The sequence below is a fragment of the Apostichopus japonicus genome, chromosome 13 (genome assembly GCF_037975245.1).
Source record: "Apostichopus japonicus isolate 1M-3 chromosome 13, ASM3797524v1, whole genome shotgun sequence".
NCBI lineage: Eukaryota > Metazoa > Echinodermata > Holothuroidea > Aspidochirotida > Stichopodidae > Apostichopus > Apostichopus japonicus.
In genome coordinates, this window is record NC_092573.1 from 25594732 (window position 1) to 25618548 (window position 23817).

Consider the following 23817-nt stretch of genomic DNA (forward strand, 5'->3'; position numbering starts at 1 on the left):
TTCAGTCAACACTTTTAATATCTTATGAATAAACTTACACGAAGGCCTCTATCATGTGTTCTATGCAGCCCTGTAAGGCCTCTCCGATTTCTGTGTCTGCTGGTTCTCGATCTTTCGACCTCCAGTCATCATTCTTAGTTCTTACTAGTGCTACCGGTTTATTCAGAATATCTACGATAGTCTCGGCTTCCTTGACTTTGCCCTGTGGGAGAGTTCGATTTAAAAATATATTAGATTGTCCAATCGAGATACGTATTTCCAAAGCCGCTAATAAAACGCTTTCAAACACATTCGAAAAAAACACAAAGAAAACAAAAAACGTAAATATATATATATATATATATATATATATATATATATATAAATATATATATTTATATATATATATATATATATATATTTATATATATATATTTATATAAATATATATATATATATATATATATATCTGTATGTGCGTACTTATGTATGTATGGAAATTTGTGTCGACTAAAGTTCCTATTCTAAGTTGCAACATATATGCAATACACGGCCGATTTAAAGACGTAATCAATACCTACCTTCCAATCGACACAATGTTTGGACTCAAAAATAGTTTTTGCCAGCTTGTAGTAATCTATTCTCTGTTTGCTGATGCCCTCTGTGCAAATCTTAATAAGGATGTCAGCATGTTTCCCTTTACTGTAAGAAAGAACGAGACCAATAAAGTGAAAATGCCAACATCATCATGAAGATTGAAGAACAAGGATCAAAGGTCACAGATCCCACCCTCCCACCCAACACCTCAACACCCCCCCCCCTCCATCTCCGACATTTCCCATCCTTATCCCGTTCAGTTGCACTTTTAATACAACTTACATAAACAAAATCGAACAAAGGTATTCAATATGGAATATGATAATCAGATTTTTCTATTCATCACATTCTGGTGATTATCCCATCTTCAAAAAAAAAAAACGAATCACTCACTCACCCGCCCCTCCCCCACCCTCATCTTTGTCCCCTCAAAGGCCACTTAACTGTGGAAGGAAAGATGATAAAATCTGAAATAATGCCATGCGATGAAAATCTCCCCTCGCCCTATTACGCTCTCCCACTTCCCACCTCCACAACAATACATACCACTCCCTGACCCCGTCCCCACCCCGTACCCGGACTTTAAGTAGCGGATGTTACTGTTACATATCTATATATTAAACTCAAATTAAAACACGTACGACTTTTGACAGTTTTCTAATCCAGGATTCTCGATGGCGTCACATAGATCATGCACCTCATCATCAGTGGTGTCTTTATTTGTTGAGCTGACCGCATTTAAGATTTCTTTTCCATATTTAGCGATGGAGTTTTCTTCTTTGATTTTCTCGATCAGTTCTTCCAGTTTACTCATGTTGATTTAGCTAATGGAAATTTTAGTAGTTTTTTACCAAAGAGTGCTCTGAAAAATCAAAATCAAAAAGAGCTAAAGTGTATATTTTGACAAACAAGCGCACAACGTTGCAGATAATCTGTATATATAACTCTTAATATGCTAGAAAATAGAAATAATGGTAACAGCAAGTAATCAAAAAGTTCAACAGCATTTAAAGTTACACTGAGATCATTTTACCAGTCTATAAATGTCAGGATTTCCTTTTTAACAAAGACAGAAACTTCTGCCAGGTACTCTAACAAACCTTGCTTTTCAGACTTTTCAGAATGTTAGAACTTGGTGAAAGAAACAGATTGTTTTCGATTTTTTCTGAAACAAAATATATAGCTGTACCTGCATGTTTCAATAATTTATAATGACTTACTAATAAAACAAATTTCGCCCAGAAGCAAATATTTAAAAAAAAGAGTATAGGTAAAGGGCTGTTTTTAATTCGCTGTGCATGATTCTAGAATAAAGAGTGTCGATAGTTGTTTTGCTAGAAGTTCTACTTGGAATACTTACTCGAGTTTCTAGGATGAATTTGTTTACAATATACATTGTGCTTTAGTATTTATGAGGGAGGACACAGAAAGATCCATCCATTAGCCCCCCCCCCCTTTAAGGGGTAAGGTGCACCTTACCCCTTATTCTTCCTTTCAACGCGATGTATATATGCATTCACTTGAGGCTCAGAACGATCATTTGCCTCAGTAATTATTTACCGTTATCACTCCCCCCATTCCCAACCCCCTACCCCCATCCCGAATCCCCACTGACAAGTTCATCGTTTTCTACACTAGATCAAAATGTTCTTCTTTACCAGTTTAGGTTCTTCAAGATATACCAAGTGTGTCTGCGTGTCTGGGTGTGTAAATGTGTGTATATTCGCTTGGAGACCTATATTGGGAAAATATGAAAAGTACTTGAGAACATTTTAATCAATCCTGTCAAGACCAACAAACAGACTTCTCTTTTTTCAATACTATAGCAAAGAGACGCTTTGATCAGTATTTGCTATGTTTCACTTGTTTTTGTGATTCGTGCAAGATGATTCTTTCTGTTTTTCAATTAAAAAAAAGTTAGAAATCGGGGGCGTATTTTTTACGCCAAACAACGTGTTTATTACGTCACTGTAGAACTGTAGTAGCCTACTTATATTTATTAAACCAAAAATACAATAAAAACCAAATATGATAACATAATTCACACTTCTATCTCAAATATGATGTTTTTTTATTTGGGTTGTCATCGTTGTTGGCAGAAGTAAAATATTTTCTTTCTTAAAGTTGTACCTATAGCAACCATCCATCTTCGTAATTATCATCAATCACATAGCAACGGTATAGTTTGGAAATTGACATGAAGTTGGCTGTCTTATTTGATTTAATGATGGGAGGACTGCGCAGAAGGTAAGCAAACTGTAAGTTAGTAATGATAACATTAACTTAATTGAAAGTGAATGGTATCAGAATAATAGAGTAACAATACTAAATCATTCCATGATCTACTGATGACGTAAGCCAAGAAAAGAGAAAAGAATCAATATCATGACAGATTGAGGTAAGAGTGAAGTGTAAATTAAAATGTCACTTAAACTCATCTGTACAAAATCATCAAGTCATAACTTGACAAAATATGTAAATGTTAGTAAGACGGCATATTCATAAACGTGGTTCTAAATAGTAATACAAATTATTAGCAGAAAACGAGGAAGTTGAAGTTAGACAATTCAACTAATGTTCAGTGTTTGATTACCAACTTTCAGTTGCTGTTGTTTTGTTTTTTTGCTGTATATTTTTGTTAAACCATGGAGCTATAAACAGAACTGATAGCATGAAACAAGATTGTTGTATTTTCATTTGACGCCAGAAATTTGTCTTGATGATGTTTTGTTTTGTGTGAACAATTACAAAATCAAACCTCAGGCCTTCTTGAAGGATCGATGATGCTACCAAAGATAACATATTGTAGTAACTTGCTGTAAAAATGTCCCCTGAAATTGCAGGTTATGTTCGTATTTAGTATACTCTTTCAACTTTGAGTGAGTGATTGATCATCGGGGATGGGTGTGGCCTAGAGATCACTGGAGCCGACTCCAGATGACGGGGATCTTACCACAGGAACCATTACAAGTTTACACATGAAAATGTGAATTCTGAGGCATTTAATAGACTATATAAATTAGCTGTATAATAACGTCAACACGAAAGGTTGAACTAATATAAACTCCTTTTTGTGTGTGTTTGTTGGGATGAGTGGGGGTCTGAATTGGGATTTGTGTAGTGTTGGAAAGGGTGATGTGCACCATCTCCAGGACCCTTTCCCTCCACCCCATTCCTCACCCCTGGATCCCCGCTTGATCACTGACTTCTGCGTAAAGTTTCTCGGTGTGGAAATATCTCGGTGTGGCAAAGGGTGGCAATGAAATGAATCTTGGGACCATTAAAAAGAAATTCCTATGTGAAGTTTTGAAGAAATGGTATTGTGAATCGTCATTACAGGTTTGTTCAAAATGTGTCACGTAAAATATTGGTTGAATCCTGGTTGAATCCAGTTTCAATTTGCGTACCCAACTCCCCTCCCCCCCCCCCCCAATGTATGGGCGTTCTACATTATATCCAATCAGTGTGTATTCCACTTCTATACAGCATCAGCGACTGCGTGGGGTTCAAGGGACGTGCATTAATCAGCAGGAGCTGCATTGATCAACAGGACCATTTCATGGGGGAAGGGGTAGAACAATGACCGCGACCCCCCCCCCCCCCCTTGTAAAAGAGCTGATAAGGCATATACTTAATTAGTTGATTTGCATAAATATACTAGACAGTCGTGAAAAGTTAATATTTAAACCTTCAACGCATATAGTGACTCACTGAAATCTCATAACATCTCAACATTTATAAGAGATAACGATACCAATAGCAATAATGTTACTGCTCTGTGATCTTTTTTATGCAGAAACAACATGAATATTCATAAAACCACATTTTTTGTAATTGCTACCATTATACAAAAATAATAATAAAAGACTAATAGGGTTTTGTATACGATATGATATTGAAGTGCAGTATACGTGTGATATCAATACACTGTGTTACCATGCAGCTTATAACAATTCCAAATATTGATGTTAATTGTGCTCAATGAATAGTCGAAAAAAAGACAACAGGAAGTCTATCAAATGAAAACTAGGGTTGGGCGATATTTGCTTTTTAATGTCACGATAAATAGTTCAAAAATTATCGCGATATTTCGATAATTTTTTCTTGTTTTTAGTGTGTTCGCGAACACACTAAAAACAAATGCCGATTTCCCACCGGTGTTTTCGCGCAGCAAACACACCGAGCATAATGGCGTGGGGTTCAAGGCCCGCCTTAGAGCCCCGTTGGGTTCAAGGGGTGGAACCCCTTGTGGGGGTCCAGGGGCGAAGGCCCCCGGAAAAGTTAAGTATTTTTGCGTGTCTGGCGATAAAAAAATTCGCAATTGAGGATTCAAAATACTGACTAACTTTATGAATTTAAGTTGTCACGAAACTGATGAAAATTTTAAAATGACAAGTTAGAGTAGCTATATTATGTGATAAAATGAAAAGAGAATTAATATGTCTTACAATCTTTATAAAGTTTAACTTACAAAACTGTCGATATTATGAAACAAACTACGTTCGGCAAAGCCCCGTTTCTAGACTGCCTAACAATCAGTTTACAACTGCAGTGTTTAACCGTACTTAAATATCACGGTAGGCTACAATGTGCTTCAAATTTTCTCAGGTACCTTGCAAAACAACCCCCCTGTCTAACACCTGTTTGTTAACATTTTTGGCACGTTTCCAAAAAACTTTTCATGGAGTAAAATTCTTTGGCTCCACTCTAGAATTAATTAGGTCAGTCAGTAAAGGATCCGTAAAGTTATGCGAAATATTATCTTAGACGTTCAAGGAAAGTAGGTAAATATCCCCGTAACATTAAGGTAAGTAAAACACACCTCAAGCCAACCGACTCCTCCGTATGAACAAAACAATCTATTCCCCATGATACACGAGGCACAGTCTATACCATACAGACATAGCACGATATCAAGGCCCCAGTAGCTACAGTATGGCCATCTTTATGAAAGTAAACCTTGTAATTCCATGTTTTAGGCCACCAGGCGTGATTAACTTAATGCTAAATATTGTTTCCATGTCCTTGTAGAAATCGTCAACTTCGCAAAATACAATTAGTTGTGTTTTTGTTGTTACGTGAGATCCGTAACCGACGAAGTGGTTAGGCTATTTACTATAAACTTAACTATGGTAGGATATTATTATTATTATTTTTTTTTGGAAATTCTAGAAAATACTTTCTTTCCCCCGCTTTACACCAGATGTGGTCTTCTGGTTTATTCATAAATGGGTGTACTAGAGCCTTGTTTACATGACACTTGTTGCATTTAGCACGATATGCCAGTTTCGCGTGAATTTTTCGAAAGTATTTTGCTCGATCTTTCGTAAAATTAGAAAGGTGTACCAACTTACTTTTCGTACACAATTGGTAATTTTTCTACTGATTTTCAGAGTTTTGTTCTCTATACAGTCAATGTTGTAAAGAACGGGTTTTTACGAAGTTCAAAAGTCAGTAAATGAAGTTGATAAAATATTTCTTTTCAACTTTCTTAACCATGGAATGCTAGAATAACATTTACACATAAAACGGAGAATTTTTTTTTTCTACATCTATTTCAAATTTTTTTCACAAGAAATTATCGTCATTTGTTCAATCCTCAAAAAATATCGTCTTGAAAAAAAATTATCGCGATAATAATAATTTTCGATATATCGCCCAACCCTAATGAAAACCAATGCATTGTATAGCATTAATATGGAAACAAAATTCTCAATGTGCGAATTCTGCATAGGCCGGTGTTCAAGTACCTTATCGTATATGTTGGGAGTAATGATAAAAACTAGTTTTTTTTTACATAGAGACCTTGTTTATCGGATGTTGGCTATAACAGAGTGTCATGTTTCCTTGTTTAGGTATATGAGTTCTTTCAAACAATCAAGTAGAACACAGTCCACGTAGAGTATTAACATGTTATTATTTATTGCGTTACATCATGCTGTACAGGACAGATATATAGGACGATATGTCCAAGGTTACTTGTTAACAGATGGAGAGACAGGGTGAACAAGGACGAGCAGACGGCATGCTTTAACTTATATATCAATATGCAAATTCACAGCTCATTAACATACAGGTGCAGATTATACAATGTAGTGCATCGTTTGCACACGTACATATGAATGCATATTCAATAACATTACATCCCCCTTTCTTTAATAAGTTGGGAGTCTTAGATAGGCTACAATCCAATTAAACTTTCTTAATAATTACAAGGGCTTTGTAAGTCTGGTAGTATTTCGCAACAGTACTACACGGCTTGTAAAATTATAAATCCAACATTATTCTCTTCTTTACTCTCCGACCAGACCTAGTAACATAAACATCTTCTTGTGGGTCTGGACCTTCTGGTTCTGGTGCCAGAGTATTTTCTATTTCTGAACTGGGGTCAGAGTTATCAGTTATAATCTCTGACTGGGGTAGAACCTTTTCCCCTTCCTTTAAATGTTTCCTATTCCTCCTCAGGATTCCGCCCGAGTCGGTTTGAATTTCATACGATCGTGGTTCATGTCTTTGCTTTAGTAATGTACCTGGGGTCCATTTGCCTGAACTTTGGTCTTGTACATATACACTTTGTCCGGGAACCAACGGACTCAAAGGTTTTGCTGTTTTATCATGATAGAATTTCTGTGTGTCTTGCCTATCCTGCATACGCTCAAAAATTGAATCACGATCAACATTCTTATTTTGTACTCTGACAGGAAGATTAGATTTGACTTTACGATTGAGCAGTAATTCTGCTGGAGACGGTATTTTACTGTCTACAGGCGTTGCTCTAAGACATAATAAGGCTAGATAAACATCTGTATTTGTCTGCTTTGCCTTGACCATCGTGTTTTTTACGATTTGGACTTGTCTCTCTATAAAACCATTTGACTGAGAATACCTATAGGACTCGAGGTAATATGACTAAAATTCCATTGTTTTGCAAAATCCTTAAAGCTTTGGCTTGAGTATTGATTTCCATTGTCAGATACTAGCTTTTCAGGTATACCATATTCTGAAAACACACTTTTGCACATATCAATTACTGTATTACTAGTAGATTTGCCTTTAGGTATGGACTTAACAATAAAGAATTTAGAATAGTAGTCAGCAAGTAATAGGTACTCATTTCCACTAACATAAAACAAGTTTGTCCCAATTACTTGCCATGGTCTAGTTGGGAGTTCTGGTTGTTCTAGTGGTTCTGAGGCCTGGGAATTACCATGTTCCTGGCAATGAACACCCACTCTAACCATCTCCTCGATATCCTTATTGATCTTAACCCAATAAACACATGTTTTGGCTCTAAGCTGACATTTTACAACTCCTTGGTGCCCAGTATGAATTTTCTTGAGTATTTCAGACTGCATGGTTGGTGGAATAATTACTCTGTCACCTTTCATGATAAGACCATTCTCGATCATAAGTTCATCTCTAAGTGACCAGTATTTATGGATCACTTTTGGGACTTCACGGCGCTTTGCAGGCCACCCATTTAATATGTCTTTCAAGACGTTTAACTCTGGGTCTGACTTAGTTTCACTATGAAGTGACGTAATTTTCTCATCAGAGAATTGAACAAAGTTAACAGTAACATGTTGTTTTTCTACTGGACCTTCCTCTAGTGGACTCAACCTAGACAGTGCATCAGCTATAAGCATGTCCTTTCCAGGTTTAAACTGAATCTTCATGTCATAACCTTGTAATCTTAATAATAACCTCTGTAATCTAGGTGGTGCTGCAACTAAGTTCTTCAGTTTTATCATTTCAAGTGGCTTGTGGTCACGTTTGACAATGAAAGATTTCCCATAAATATAGGTGTGAAACCTCTCACATGCATATACAACTGCCAGCATTTCACGTTCTATGTTGGCATACAGTACCTTTGTTTGGTTTCAGTTAGGGCTTTTGATGCAAAATAAACTGGTTACGAATCTTGCAATAACACACATCCAATTCCTTTCATGGATGCATCCACTTCAATGACACTTTCCTTATTGGGATCAAATGTGCCAAAATTACTTGCTTTCTAATTAGTTCCTTTATCTGGTTAAAGGATTGATTATGGGAGTTTGTCCAATGGTAAGGTATGAGTACCGAAATGACGTATGATGCTATCATTGTAAGCCATGACCATGGTTTCGATAGGTTTAGTAGACCTGGGCAGTGGATTACCACTTTTATCAATACAATGAGGATACATTTGTCTAAATATACGCAACGGCAATACATTTCCTTCGGCACCAGTATCAACCTTGGCCTTTAGTGTGGCTGGCTGATCACCTATAACTATGTTTAGGTTGACAACAGCTTGATTATCAGCTATTTTCTGAGGACCATTTATATTGTAAATATATACTGAATCAAAACAAAGGTTTTCGGCACCTCGGTTCAGACGAGAATCACTCTGGTTTACATGTGCATTTGTCAAACCGTTTACATGTCGCTCATCTTGGAGCTTACGAGGTTTAAAACTGCCTCTTCCCCTTTTTGGATGATCGCCCTTTCCATTACGTTTCTTTTGTCTACATACGGATTCCCAATGGTTTGGCTTTCCACAATAATTACAATTTGTCCCTTCGGCCGGACACTTCCCCCTGTGTGGATAATTTAGTCCACACCTAACACACTTCTGGGTATTTCCAGGATGGACTTTGGTACGACCCTTGTGCACATAATCTACAGAGATAGAGGGTGCATTTAATGCTTCCATATGTGTCCTTGTAGCCTCGAAGGTTCTTGCTACATCTAAAGCATCATCCAACTTTAAGGTTTCATCTTTGCCTAACAGAATTTGCTGCACCTTCGTGTGTGATGTGCCAATTATTAGCTGTTCAATCAGTCTAATTTCAAGCTCAGTTGGGTTAAATTTACATTGACTACCCTGGATTCGGCAGCGGGTTATGAATTCATCAACATTTTCAGAAGGCATTTGTCTGAATCTTTGAAGTTGGAACCTGCTTAGCCGATAATTTGTCTTTGGTTCAAAATGTTTCGCAAACAACTCGAAAATTTCATCACAACTTTCACGTTGTGTGTCTGTAACATTCCATGTATCAAAAATGTTAATACCCTGCTGGCCCAACCACAATAGTACATATGTGACTTGTATCTTGCCTGATTTAGCAGATTGTGCCATGGGGCCATCAAACATTAGGCGACAATGGTTTTTGAAATTTCGAAATGATGTTGGTAAGTCACTTGAGTTCCAATCAAATGTTGGTGGAGACACAACATACGAATCCCCCATTTTGGTAACAACGTTTTGGATACTAACAACTAGATTAGAATTTCACAAATTCCAGCACACTAGCGGTAGCACTATACAATATACATTACTACAACTTACAAGCTTAGGCTACCTTGTACGAGCTTAGCTTGATGTTACGTAACACTCACCAGTTTGTTTACCAGGTATGCAACAATATAGTACATGAAACAATTTTACGATAGTCATACAAACTCGTCTTAGTTTATGGAGAGTATCTGTTGGGAACTCCGTCAGTTCAGGTCACCCTCTGCACCCATTAACGTTGAGGTTGTACTCCGACAGCAAGTAGACTGGACCAGAAACAAGTTTTGCACCTTGTACAGCACACACTGCATACGGTGGATATCACTACACTTTCAACGTATGGAAACTGACCGGTGTGAAGTTAGATACTTATTCCCCGTTCCTCGTTCGATATTCGCGAATGAGTAACTGAGCTGCCTATTCGGTTACGTATTCGACAATTGTATCGACGTAACACCTGTGGCAAGACAAAAGCTTTCTTACAAGATGTTCAACATTTGGTCGTGGAAAGAGGTTTATCTATGGCCCATGGGTCATATGAACTCCAATGACTATGTAGAAGGGTACCATAATGCATCTTGCCCGGTCCAAATAGTTCTTGACCAACTAAAATGACCAGTACTTCATCAGTTCTTAAATTAATGTAAAACAATTACTTTAGGCCCTAATCAAGACTAGCACGCCTTGGACCACCTTACCAATGGGTCATATGAATTCTTAACACATTGTAGAAGGATACCATAATGCGTCTTGCCCGGTCCAAAGAGTGCTTGGCCAATTAAAATGACCATTAAATAAAAAAATTTTCAAATAAATGTAACGGGAACTGAAATAAAAACATTTGGGCCCTAATCAAGACCAGCACGCCTTGGACCGCCCAACCAATAGGTCATAGGAAGTCTAAGGACCTTGTAGAAGGGTACCATAATGTGCTTGCCCGGTCCAAAGAGTGCTTGACCAATTTAAATGAGCACTAATTCATTACTTTTTCCGATGAGTGTAACGGGACCACGAAAAAGCTTTGGGCCCTAATCCATGCAGCACGCATTGGATCACCAAACCGATGGTTAACATGTACTCTAAAGACATTGTAGAAGAGTACCATAATGCGTCTTGCCCGGTCCAAAGCGTGCTTGACCAATTTAAATGACCACTAAATCATTACTTCTTTAATGAGTGTAAAGGGACCACGAAAAAACTTTGGGCCCTAATCCACGCAGCACGCCTTGGACCGCCTATCCAATGGGTAAAATTAACTCTAAGGACATTGTAGAAGAGTACCATAATGCGTCTTGCCCGGTCCAAAGAGTGCTTGACCAATTTAAATGACCACTAAATCATTACTTTTTTAATGAGTGTAACGGGACCACGAAAAAACTTTGGGCCCTAATCCATGCAGCACGCCTTGGAACACCTAACCAATCGGTAACATGTACTCGAAGGACATTGTAGAAGGGTAACATAATGCCTCTTGCCCGGTCCAAAGAGTGCTTGACCAATTTAAATGACCACTAAATCATTACTTCTTCAATGAGTGTAACGGGACCACGAAAAAGCTTTGGGCCCTAATCCATGCAGCACGCATTGGATCACCAAACCGATGGTTAACATGTACTCTAAAGACATTGTAGAAGAGTACCATAATGCGTCTTGCCCGGTCCAAAGCGTGCTTGACCAATTTAAATGACCACTAAATCATTACTTCTTTAATGAGTGTAAAGGGACCACGAAAAAACTTTGGGCCCTAATCCACGCAGCACGCCTTGGACCGCCTATCCAATGGGTAAAATTAACTCTAAGGACATTGTAGAAGAGTACCATAATGCGTCTTGCCCGGTCCAAAGAGTGCTTGACCAATTTTAATGACCACTAAATCATTACTTCTTTAATGAGTGTAACCTTGATGTGATTCCTTGTCACAATGAGAAATTGTATCTCGCGATCTTTATACTCCTCTATACAAAACTTCGTATGATTTTGAATACTCTAAAAAAATGCCTAATAGAACTTCTGTACAACATTTACAATTAAAACGCTCAATGCTAATCTACGGAAGCTTAAAAATGCCATCAACATAAGAAAAACTTTGCCCCATAAGGTGAAATTTTTCTGTAAATTGTTTAGATAACAAGATAAAATGTTATCAAAAAACAGAAAAATGTTGCTTTGCTTACTTGCTTTTAATGAGTAATTGAACAATTTTGTGAAAAATGTTTCATTGAAAACTAATCATATCTCGTCAATTAGTCATTTTTTGCTGCAAAATGTTCAATTGTTCACTTCATTCCATATGAGCAATTGAAAAATGTTCTGAGAAATGTTTAATTGACAACTTATCTTATCTCGTCAATTGGACATTTTTGGCAAAATGTTCAATTGTTCACTTCATTCCAATTGAGCAATTGGAAAAATTTCTGCAAAATGTTTAATTGACAACTTATCGTATATCGTCAACTCAACATTTTTCTGCAAAATGTTTAATTGTTCACATCATTCCAAATGCTCAGTTGGAATGAAGTGAACATTTTTTTTTATTCATGTGAGTGATAAATAGCCCCACCCCCACCCCCAAGAAAATAATATTAAGCGCGCTAGGAAAAAGCACTGTATTTTGGGGTAATTCACTATGTCGTCGAATATAGTTTGTTGAAAAAAAGTTTCCCCTTTGTAACATTAACATAGCTTTTTTAGTCAGTAGTCTATGTAGCTTATCAAGCAGATAACTTGTACTCAGTTGCTTACTCTCTTAACCAGAGTGATTAATAAGTTTGTGAAGTGAGGGCCAGTGGTACAAATGTACCGAGAAAAGTTTGGAACAAAAGTGCAGTCGCGAAAGATACGGTGTTCGACTGACACTGACCGTATCGTTGACGAGTATAGTGGGGGGGGGGGGGGGGTACAAGGCAGCAGTCGGAATTTTCTGGTTCCAAAACCCATCCAGTTGGAATTTCAGCCACTAAACCCCCAATCATCAGGCCTTAGCTACGTCCCTGAATCTAGCTATACAAATTTTACACAAAACACATTCAATCCATTAGCAAAAGTGCTAGATTTAAGGTAAATTTCGCGTTTGTTAATTTAAGTCAAAATTGCACTTTCTAATCACTTACAATTGTATTTAATGTATTAATTCTTCGGTAAATATAAATTAGGCTATATGCTGAGTCAATAATGGAAGTATAGAAGTCAAGAGAATTGTTACATGCTTAATATCCACCCCCCCCCTCCCCATTTATTCTCTGATTGGATTGAAATGTACTTGCAGAAGAGAAATTTTCATGCCAAATTACTTTAATCTGGTAGAATTGATACACTTTTACCAATCTATGTGCAAAGATGTTCCATACACTATTACTCAATACTTCATAAGATAAATTTGAAGGAGCGGAACAAAGGACCATGCGTTCTGATTGTAATTGAATGATTCATTCAGGATGTTTCCTAGAAGATTTCTCTCGTAAAAGAGCGCTTGAACATTAGGCTCGCACTAATTGATACCGATGTACGAGCTGACTTCCTACCGTCATTTAACGTCCATGGAATTACCTTTAAAAGGCTGAGATTTCATATTAATCATAGCGTGATTGCGCCCTTGTGTCGAACCATTAAAATTGATAGATAACTGAAATAATCTGCAGCATGTTGACAGTTTAACTGCTTTTTCCCATTTGTATTCCCAAATGAATGAAATATCGGAATATCTTTCCTTCCAGGGACGTAGCCAGGGGGGGGGAGCAGGGGGAGAGACCGCTCCCCCCCCCTTTCAGTGTCGATTTTTTTTTTTAAACTGTCGTTTTTTTAGCATGGTATTTTGTCAGTGCTCTTTTGATCTTGAATACTCGTCAGCTCCGTTAACTCGATTGTAATCGTAGTAACATTCACGCCTACTGATTCAACTACTTACTTAGTTTGGCAGATGCAATTAGCTAAATTTAGCTTATAGCCAATTACAAGCCTACAGTTGGCCACTGCGTTATAAAATACATACTGCCTACCTAACCGCACTCTATGGAATGTCACGAACTGTATGCACAACAACGTCGACAACGTTCGTTCAATGAGTCGTCCTAAGTTGTTGCACGAACAGCATGTTATGAAGCTAAGCTAGCAATCGTACGTGATACGCACTTCCTATAAATAATTATTACACTGCTAATACACTGCGATAACGATATTTGTTTTAGGCCACTGCACAGTGGCGTAGGAAGGTACTTTTGAGTGGGGGGGGGGGGGCTGAAGACTGATGGCCGGCCCGGGGGAGGGGTCTAAGGAATTTTTTGCATTTCCAGGTGGCCTCAGATGCAATTTGGTGCAATATAGCACACTTCAACACCCACTCCATTTTGTAAACTTAATTTTGTATTTTCACCTGGCCTTAGATGCAATTTGGTTCTCCAAATGAGATTTTTTATCTCATTTGGAAATGAAAAAGGGGTTTTCTGACTTGCGAAGCGGGGGGCGGAATGATACTTCCGCCCCTCCACATTTTTCACTGGGGGGGCTGGCGCCCCCCAGCCCCCCGGTTCCTACGCCCTTGCCACTGCATATCTGGCTGTATTACAAAATATGAAAGTTTATATTGTCCATCAGTTAAGTTCGTCAAATGTATTAAAGTCCAGACATTGACAGTAAACAAGAATCATCCTACTGGAAAACTTGTAAAAGAGCACTATGTTTGTTTTTCTGATATATTATGTAAAAGAACATGTAAAAGAATTTAAACAGGAAACAAAATCTGCTGATACTGATATCATATGATCAGGGCGTAACCAGTATGTAGCACGATAGTTTCATTCAACACTCTACCAGCCGAAAAAGACTATAGGATCCGATCTTGTCAGTTTTTTAACATGTGAACCCGTTTACGCAGATAATATTTCAGTTGAGAAAACACTTGAAAAATTTGTATCAGAAGGCAATCGTCGGATAGCTCTCGCCTTCTCTTATTAGGCTAACTTAAACATTTACTAGCTACAGTTGTATCAAAGACATTTCTGGACTATCTTTGTATCTACAAGTATCAGAAGTTGAAAAGTAAGACTACTCTGTACATGTACCTTCAAGGGCGGCGGAACCGGGGGGCACAGGGGGCAAGTGCCCCCCTACTTTTCCTCAGGTTAAAAATGTGCCCTTTTTCTCAAGGGTGTAGGAACCGGGGGGCTCCAGCCCCCCCAGTGAAAAATATGGGGGCGGAAGTATCATTCCGCCCCCCCCCCGCTCCGCGAGTCAGAAAACCCCTTTTTCATTTCCAAATGAGAAAAAAATCTCATTTGGAGCACCAAATTGCATCTATAAGGCCAGGTGAAAATGCAAAATTATTTACAAAATGGATTGGGTGTTGAAGTGTACTATATTGCACCAAATTGCATCTGAGGCCACCTGGGAATGCAAAAAAAAATCCAAAGGGGAGGGGGACACTCCCCTTAGACCCCTCCCCCAGGCCGGCCATCAGTCATCAGCCCCCCCCACTCAAAAGTACCTTCCTACGCCACTGCTTTTTCTACATAAAACTTGTACTCTTGATCACCTTATTAGGTCACCGATATTTCAGTAAGAGATTTAATCCTAATTTAGAGCTATCAGGGGCGTAGCCAGTATGTAGCACTGTAGGCCCGGGCCTACACTTTTTTGGCAAGTTATCTTTTTTATTAAAACACCCATAATTCAGATCCATAAGCTTGCTGGACGAGTTTAAGAGTCTAGACAGGAAAAACTATTGAAATGAACGTAGCAAGATTATGGCTAAATTAGGTGACCTATTCTTGTCATCTAGGCTGTCATTCATATCGCGTGCCGTTTCATTCAATACTCTACCCGCCGAAAAAGACTAGGATACGATCTTGTCACTTTTTTAACATCTACTTAAGAACCCGTTTACGCAGATAAAATTTCAGTTGAGAACATTCCACAGACAAATAAGCCTATCGTTGATTAACAGACTTTATATGTATAGAGCTGCAGCACTTTGTTGCCTGTTGTTGTCACGATCGGCGTTCCAAGTTCCAAAACAGCCTTTTCGATAAACATTTACTAGCTACAGTTGTATCAAAGACAAATACTGGCTATGGTTGTATCAAAGACATTTCTGGCCTATCTTTGTATCTACAAGTATCAGAAGTTGAAAAGTAAGACTACTAAGACGGGGGGGGGGGGGGGGCGTTGATGGAGTGATGTGTATACGTAAATAAGATAATACAATAAGATTTATAAAGGGTACTAAATATCAGGCTGCATCAGTCCAATCGAATTTCTGCAAAGTGCCCTTTAACGTCGGTGCCCCCCCCCCCCCAGATTAAAAGTGCTTCCGCCGCCCTTGTGTAACTTGCTAATTTTAATACATTATGTATTATTGAATTACGTACTATTTTAACTCGTTTGTTTTTTGGGTTTAAAAGTGATATTGAATGAGGTGTCTCAAGTTAGCAAGAGGCCAGGGAACCAGAATGAACACTAGGGAAGGGCCGTTTCCGGCCATCTGGGGGGTTTGTAAAACCAAAAATTTTCTTGTACGCTCCGCGCCAACCGATGGTGGCGCTCCGCTCAGATAGTCGTGCCTACAACTTTGAAAATCCATATCAATCGCAAAAAGTGCTCCCCCCCCCCTTTCAAATTCCTGGCTACGTCGCTGTTTCCTTCTACGAATGTCTCTGACCCACGTTAGGGGAGTTAAAGTGATATTGTTCAATGTTTGAACGTTACTGCATGTACCATTAATGCATGGTACTTTGTAGGCCTATATAGGGGATGGTTTATTTCATTGTTTGTCCGGCTGTAAGCTTCATAAGCTTCATTGGGCTATCATGACAGTGCATGCCTGCTACAAGCCAGCTACAGCCTTGCTACGGCCTTGCTACAGCCCTAGAAAGATGCTGTCACTTTATGCCATCGTGTTCAAATAGCTGCCACATTGCAATTTTTCCCTTTTGATTAGGCTGAAATTTCGTAAGTCATTTGAGCAAGTTAGAGTCTTATATGCTAACATAGCGATGAATTCGGAAGTCATTTAGAGGCTTTCTTAAATTGTAAAAACTTTCCGACACAATTTGGCCATGTATATAGACATGCTGCCATTAATTAGAGTTCTCTCTTTTTCATTCCTTGAGGTTCCAAAGTGCAATTTGTAATGCTACCGGTGGACACTAAACGCACGATACATAACATATGAGATGGACACTCATTTAAGAAGTGATGATGTAGTGGTCATTTAAATTGGTCAAGCACTCTTTGGACCGGGCAAGACGCATTATGGTACTCTTCTACACTGTCTTAAAAAATCATATGACCCATCGGTTAGGTGGTCCAAGGCGTTCTGGTCTTGATTAGGGCCCAAATGCTTTTTATTCGTGATCCTGTTACATTAATTTAAGAAGTGATGATTTAATGGTCAGTTTAATTGGTCAAGCACTCTTTGGACCGGGCAAGACGCATTATGGTACTTTTCTACAATGTCCTTAGAGTTCATGTTGACCATCGGTTTGGTGATCCAAGGCGTGCTGCTTTGATTAGGGCCCAAAGTTTTTTCGTGGTCCTGTTACACTTGATGATGTAGTAATGATTTAGTGGTCATTTAAATTGGTCAAGCACTCTTTGGACCGGGCAAGACGCATTATGGTACTCTTCTACAATGTCCTTAGAGTTAATTTTACCCATTGGATAGGTGGTCCAAGGTGCGCTGCGTGGATTAGGGCCCAAAGCTTTTCGTTGTCCCGTTACACTCATTAAAGAAGTAATGATTTAGTGGTCATTTAAATTGGTCAAGCACGCTTTGGACCGGGCAAGACGCATTATGGTACTCTTCTACAATGTCCTTAGAGTTAATTTTACCCATTGGTTAGGTGGTCCAAAGCGTGCTGCATGGATTAGGGCCCAAAGCTTTTTCGTGGTCCCTTAACACTCATTGAAGAAGTAATGATTTAGTGGTCATTTAAATTGGTCAAGCACTCTTTGGACCGGGCAAGACGCATTATGGTACTCTTCTACAATGTCCTTAGAGTACATGTTACCGATTGGTTAGGTGGTCCAAAGCGTACTGCATGGATTAGGGCCCAAAGCTTTTTCGTGGTCCCGTTACGTTCATTAAAAAAGTAAGGATTTAGTGGTCATTTAAATTGGTCAAGCACTCTTTGGACCGGGCAAGACGCATTATGGTACTCTTATGCAATGTCCTTAGAGTTCATGTTAACCATCAGTTTGGTGATCCAAAGCGTGCTGCATGGATTAGGGCCCAAAGCTTTTTTGTGGTCCTGTTACACTCATTAAAAAAGTAATGAATTAGTGGTCATTTAAATTGGTCAAGCACTCTTTGGACCGGGCAAGACGCATTATGGTACCCTTCTACAAGGTCCTTAGATTTCCTATGACCCATTGGTTGGGCGGTCCAAGGCGTGCTGGTCTTGATTAGGGCCCAAATGTTTTTATTTCAGTTCCCGTTACATTTATTTAAAAAAAATGTTTATTTAATGGTCATTTTAATTGTCCAAGCACTCTTTTGACCGGGCAAGACGCATTATGGTATCCTTCTACAATGTGTTAAGAATTCATATGACCCATTGGAAAGGTGGTCCAAGGCGTGCTAGTCTTGATTAGGGCCTAAAGTAATTTTTTTACATTAATTTAAGAACTGATAAAGTACTGGTCATTTTAGTTGGTCAAGAACTATTTGGACCGGGCAAGATGCATTATGGTACCCTTCTACATAGTCATTGGAGTTCATATGACCCATGGGCCATAGATAACCTCTTTCCACGACCAAATGTTGAACATCTTGTAAGAAAGCTTTTGTCTTGCCACAGGTGTTACGTCGATACAATTGTCGAATACGTAACCGAATAGGCAGCTCAGTTACTCATTCGCGAATATCGAACGAGGAACGGGGAATAAGTATCTAACTTCACACCGGTTGGAAACTGGAAGACCTTCCAATGACGAGCCCAGAACTGTAGTAGCCAATTCCGCTAAAGGAATATGCTGCGCTCTCCTCACAGACGGTACATCGTTGCCTGTTCGTACATCTTATTTAGTAATAATGCGTGGACGTGCTCCTGCTTCGCATATAAACCATAGGCAATGGTCTGGAATGTTGATTGTTCTTTAGGCTGATGTTATACACTCACTCAGCACAATGCAAGTACTAATTGGAATAAATAGCATGACTTCTAGATTCTGATGGTATGCCAGTACTGTTGTTTAACTTAGTATATGGCAAGCTTCCACTGATGAAATAAATATAAGTCCGGTCGAACTGAATATAACTGAAATGGCGTTTTTTGTTACACGTTCGCCTCGTGGCTTGCACCCTGTCTTCCCAGCAGCGCCTGTCTTAGCGACTGTCTATTTCTATGGACTGCTTTCCATTCGCTGCCACCATGTCATGTTTCCTTGTTTAGGTATACGAGTTCTTTCAAACAATCAAGTAGAACACAGTCGACGTAGAGTATTAACAAATAACATGTTATAATTTATTACGTTACATCATGCTGTACAGGACAGATATATAGGACGACATCATATGCGTAGGAGGCGGGGGGGGGGGGGGGGCTGGGGGGCTGCAGCCCCCCAACCAAAATTTTTGGTGAAAATTGGGGCAATATGGTGATATTTTTTCGGGCACCTACTGAAAGAAAAATAATTTGCAATGTGTTTTTCATTTTTTTTAGTGAAAATTCGGGCAATATGGTGATAATTTTTCGGGCACCTACTGAAAGAAGAATAATTTGCAATGGTTAATTTGCAATGGTTTTTCAATGGTTAAACTGATATTATTATTATTATCGTAACGACTTCCCCAATAATTATAACCAATATGAAAGGGTGATAACACGGAAAATAAAACCAAAATTTTCGCGCGCTTCGCGCGCATTCAACATCTTAGTGAGCTTATCATATAAGCATTCATCGGGTAAAGGCATGTGATGTAATAACCGATGAATGCCTATATGATATGCACATTGAAATGTTGAACGCGCGCGAAAAATTTTTGCTATATTTTTCGGGCAAGTCGTTACAGCCCCCCCAAATCAAATTAGGCTCCTACGCCTATGGACGACATGTCCAAGGTTACTTGTTGACAGATGGAGAGACAGGGTCAACAAGGACGAGCAGACGGCATGCTTTAACTTATATATCAATATGCAAATACACAGCTCATTAGCATACAGGTGCAGATTATATAACGTAGTGCATCGTTTGCACACGTACATATGAATGCATATTCAATAACATTACACAGAGTGGACTTTAGACCCCGGATAATACACTATACATGAGTAGCTTGGTCAGTTCTCTGCCAGGGCGCGACAGTACTAGTGGTTTTATGGTAGTGAAATGCACGAATGGCGCTCGATGGATTGGCCGGTAACTTTATGGAGCTCGGTGAAATGATTGAAATACGGTACCATTTTTAATCAATAATCAAAGAAATTCACACCCCCCCCCCATATTTTCAGCGTATTTAATAAATACTTGAACAATTTATTTAAAAAAAAAGCGATTTCGCGATAACGATGTTGATAGTAGCGTACTGACAAACCACAAGATGTTCCCTATTACTCGAAGATCTTTGCTGTTCTGTATACATACACCCCCACCCCCCCCACCCCAACCGGTCGCTTTCTTCAAATTGTAAATTCGAAAGAAATGTGCATTCGAATTTGCTTTGATCGAGCAAGAAACCAAGACTTCTGCTTTCTAAATGTAATTCTGTTATAATTGTACAAGGTGCATAAATGCATAAGGAATATTACATAAGTTTTTTATATGAGTTCGAGCATATTGTACATAATGACATTACCATAATAGTCTGAGCTGACAAAATATAGGAACTTGATTTCAGTCAACCCCCAAAAATAGGCCTATGTTTGTCTATGATTGGCATTTGTGAAAAGTTATGATACAATTAATCAGTTGTAAATGGTTTGATTTATGCGTTCAAGCAGAGTGACCGGTACGGGTATATACAGACTATAACTGACTGTATAGTTCAGGTCAGTCATATAGAAATGGTTTAGCTGTATAAATGAATGTATTTTGTTACGTTGGAATGCGAGAGGTCTCGATAACTAATTTTTAACGAGACACAAGCCTGGGTTCGTTTCCGTAAGGAACACAGACAAATTGACGAGTCTAGAGATTTTAAATGAGAACGTAAACTATATTGAACAATGGATTTCGAACCAACAACAACAAGTGGTAATTACAAATATATAGAAAATTACTCACAAACTTAACAAGATAGGATACACTTTAAAACACGCTGGTCTCTTCCAACGGCGATATCCCTCAGCGGCCACGACCTCGATGACGACGATTCTCGGTCCGTTGTACCGCGAAATTCACTGGTCCTCGACGAAGTTTCTCGCGATCCCAGAAACAGCAGTCACCTTCTTTCCGGCGATGCTCCAAAATAGAAGACGGACTTCCAGCCACAATAGAGTGAAACACAAGTCGAACTTCTCGCCGACTAAATATTACCAGAGTCAGTCCAAAATCAGCTTTATAGCCACCAACTCCTGGCGTAACGAACTTCCTCAACGGAGACAGAAATTCTTCACCTCCGAAATAAACACTGGAAAACTGTACTTTCACAGCAAAGTCCTCTTCAAACTTCTGAATGGAAGTGTAGAATCAATCTTGGTATCGATATCTCAATCCCTCAGAAACTACTGGTAGTTGAGCACTGACGATATATAGTAGAATGGTTTAATATTTGTCGTCGCTTGTATTCGTTCAGAAACTGAGAAACTTTCCGATCTGGGCGGGTTTTTATACGATTCGCCATGTCAAGAATCATCTAGATCTTTCTCGATACACTTGACCCAGTTTCTCTATTCTTGGAAGTCCTTTGCATATCTCGCGAGCGTTCCAGAGAATACACGAAGATGCCGTGCACAGCTTACACGCGATTCCACGTAAACCGACGTTAACCCGAGACCAGCGTGTCATCATAAGGAATGTACCAGAACAATCGTGTATTATAACATTCTGACACGGTAACCCGACCTAATTTCTCAAATACTGATTTATCACGTAGGCAATTTTAAAGACTTTCTATATAATAACATTAGGTTCCTCACTAGCAGTAACTAGCGTTAGGCTACAATGGGCCCTCGTAACAATTAGGTCCAACTCGTCCCCGTGATATAAAGATAACCTTATTGCCTTTCGATGAGGTGAGAGTCACTGGTCAGAGAACACAAATGATTAGTCAACATTCTTTCTTCAGCTTCCGTTACCTCATTACAATGTGTTGAGTGTAAGGTAACGTTTTAACAATTGTATAACATATAAGTCGGTTCGACCTTATCTGCACTAGTGAGCAATCTTAATGAAGCCCAGGTGACTGCAAATATTTACTAAGCATCCCTGCAGTCTGAAACATTTTTTGTGTTGACAAAATACAGAAGGCCACCTAAACTTTTTGCAGTCAAGCAGAATTACATATTTCATGAGTTTGAATCCATTTCAGCTATTTGCTGACCAAATTGTGGTATTTTTTTAAGCTTTTAACACCCTCCCCCTAGTTTTACACACTTTTTGGACATTTGGAAATCTTACTCCCTAAAAATAACCAAAATTACTTCAATATGATACCACAACTCTATGGGACCTGACCTGTCTTAAGCTTAGAGGTTCAGAGCATAGCAAACAGCATCCAAAGTCAATGGATGTATACTTAGGCCTACACTACAGTTAGCTTATCGACGAATGTGTCAATTTAGGGGTATGAAAGAACTTGACACAGCAGACATTTTGTGGTCAAATTCTTCTCAATTGTACGTTGCGTAGACACAGAACAATAAATAGTTTGATATCATTACATTTCTCAGGGACTAAACATATGAAAAGTGCAGGCAGTTGAGTGATTTTGATTTTATGTTGACCGACATCGTCAATCCAATCCTTAAATGCGTCAATTATGAGCCCACCATGCTACTATTAGCAAGTTCTTGTTACTTGGTAATAACTGAATTGATTAAAAACCGTCGTTAACATCCTAATAATTTATTGTATGATGATAAATATTTAATATCTATTTGTAAATGATATCTTTTTTATTACACTTACCGTATATCTTAACATTTTCCATTCAGACAAAACAAAATGCCTTTAATGATCGTTCCTCTTCAATCAAATAATTGATTATCCCGATGGTAGTTGTTCAATGAAGCCATGTACCACGTCGATAGGCTACAGGGTTTGTAATGGATAAGTCGAGTCAGCGAAGATTACACACACACTGGTGGTCAGTTTTACACACGTTGCCTCGGAGCTGATATGATGAGATAAAGCGAGGTTTGCGTTCATACAAGAATCGAAGACGAAAATAATAATTCAAATATTTACCGGCGTTGCTATAGAATCCATGCTATGCAAAGAGATACATAAACTACACGATTACGTTTGCGGTAGTGCACGCACATCAATGGTATATTCTATATGAAGATCAACGTCATGTGACAAGGTGTGTGTATAGGTAGGTAGTGAGTTGCCGTGGAACATAGAAATAATAATTATAATGGCATTTCTAGTATAGCGCTCACTTAGACACTATATACAGTGGCGCTTTACAAGAACAACTACACAGAAGATAATATTGAAGGCCGTTTATATAAAAGAGGGGGTTGGTCATGTGTGAGAAAATAATAAATAGCAAATACGATTAACGTTAATCAAACATGAATATAATGAAAATAATTAAATTCAAACAAATCCTGGTAATAATGTTATAATTAACGTTTACAAGACGACGTTTAAGAAAACAATAATTTATTGGTCCTATTTAACAATTTTCTGAGCTTATACAAATATTAATTACACATAAACCTTGTTTGACATTAACGTCATGTTTATTAAGTCGGTCATGTTTAATTTGGATAATAGTGTGTACTGAGTAGTGCAGTATTTACGCAGTAAATTGAACCCATCAGAGCCCACTACTAAGCAATATAGTTTCAATAAGATTT

At 38.5% G+C, this 23817-nt stretch overlaps 1 protein-coding gene across 3 annotated transcripts in view; it reads right to left on the minus strand.

Annotated features, from left to right (window-relative positions):
- Positions 1 to 23262, minus strand: part of LOC139978966 (uncharacterized) — a 35095-nt gene extending 11833 nt beyond the window's left edge. Inside the window, exons 1-4 of one of the 3 annotated variants that reach the window (XM_071989574.1) lie at positions 22919 to 23262; positions 1218 to 1438; positions 561 to 681; positions 39 to 202 (exon numbers count right to left, since the gene is read on the minus strand). In XM_071989574.1, the coding sequence (XP_071845675.1) occupies positions 39 to 202; positions 561 to 681; positions 1218 to 1390 (458 nt within the window). In that variant the 5' untranslated portion in view covers positions 1391 to 1438; positions 22919 to 23262. Of the gene's footprint in view, positions 1 to 38; positions 203 to 560; positions 682 to 1217; positions 1439 to 9960; positions 10241 to 21073; positions 22848 to 22918 lie in introns of those variants that run through there. The other 2 variants (XM_071989573.1, XM_071989572.1) reach the window with 2 other exon arrangements.
- Positions 23263 to 23817: the final 555 nt, after the last annotated feature.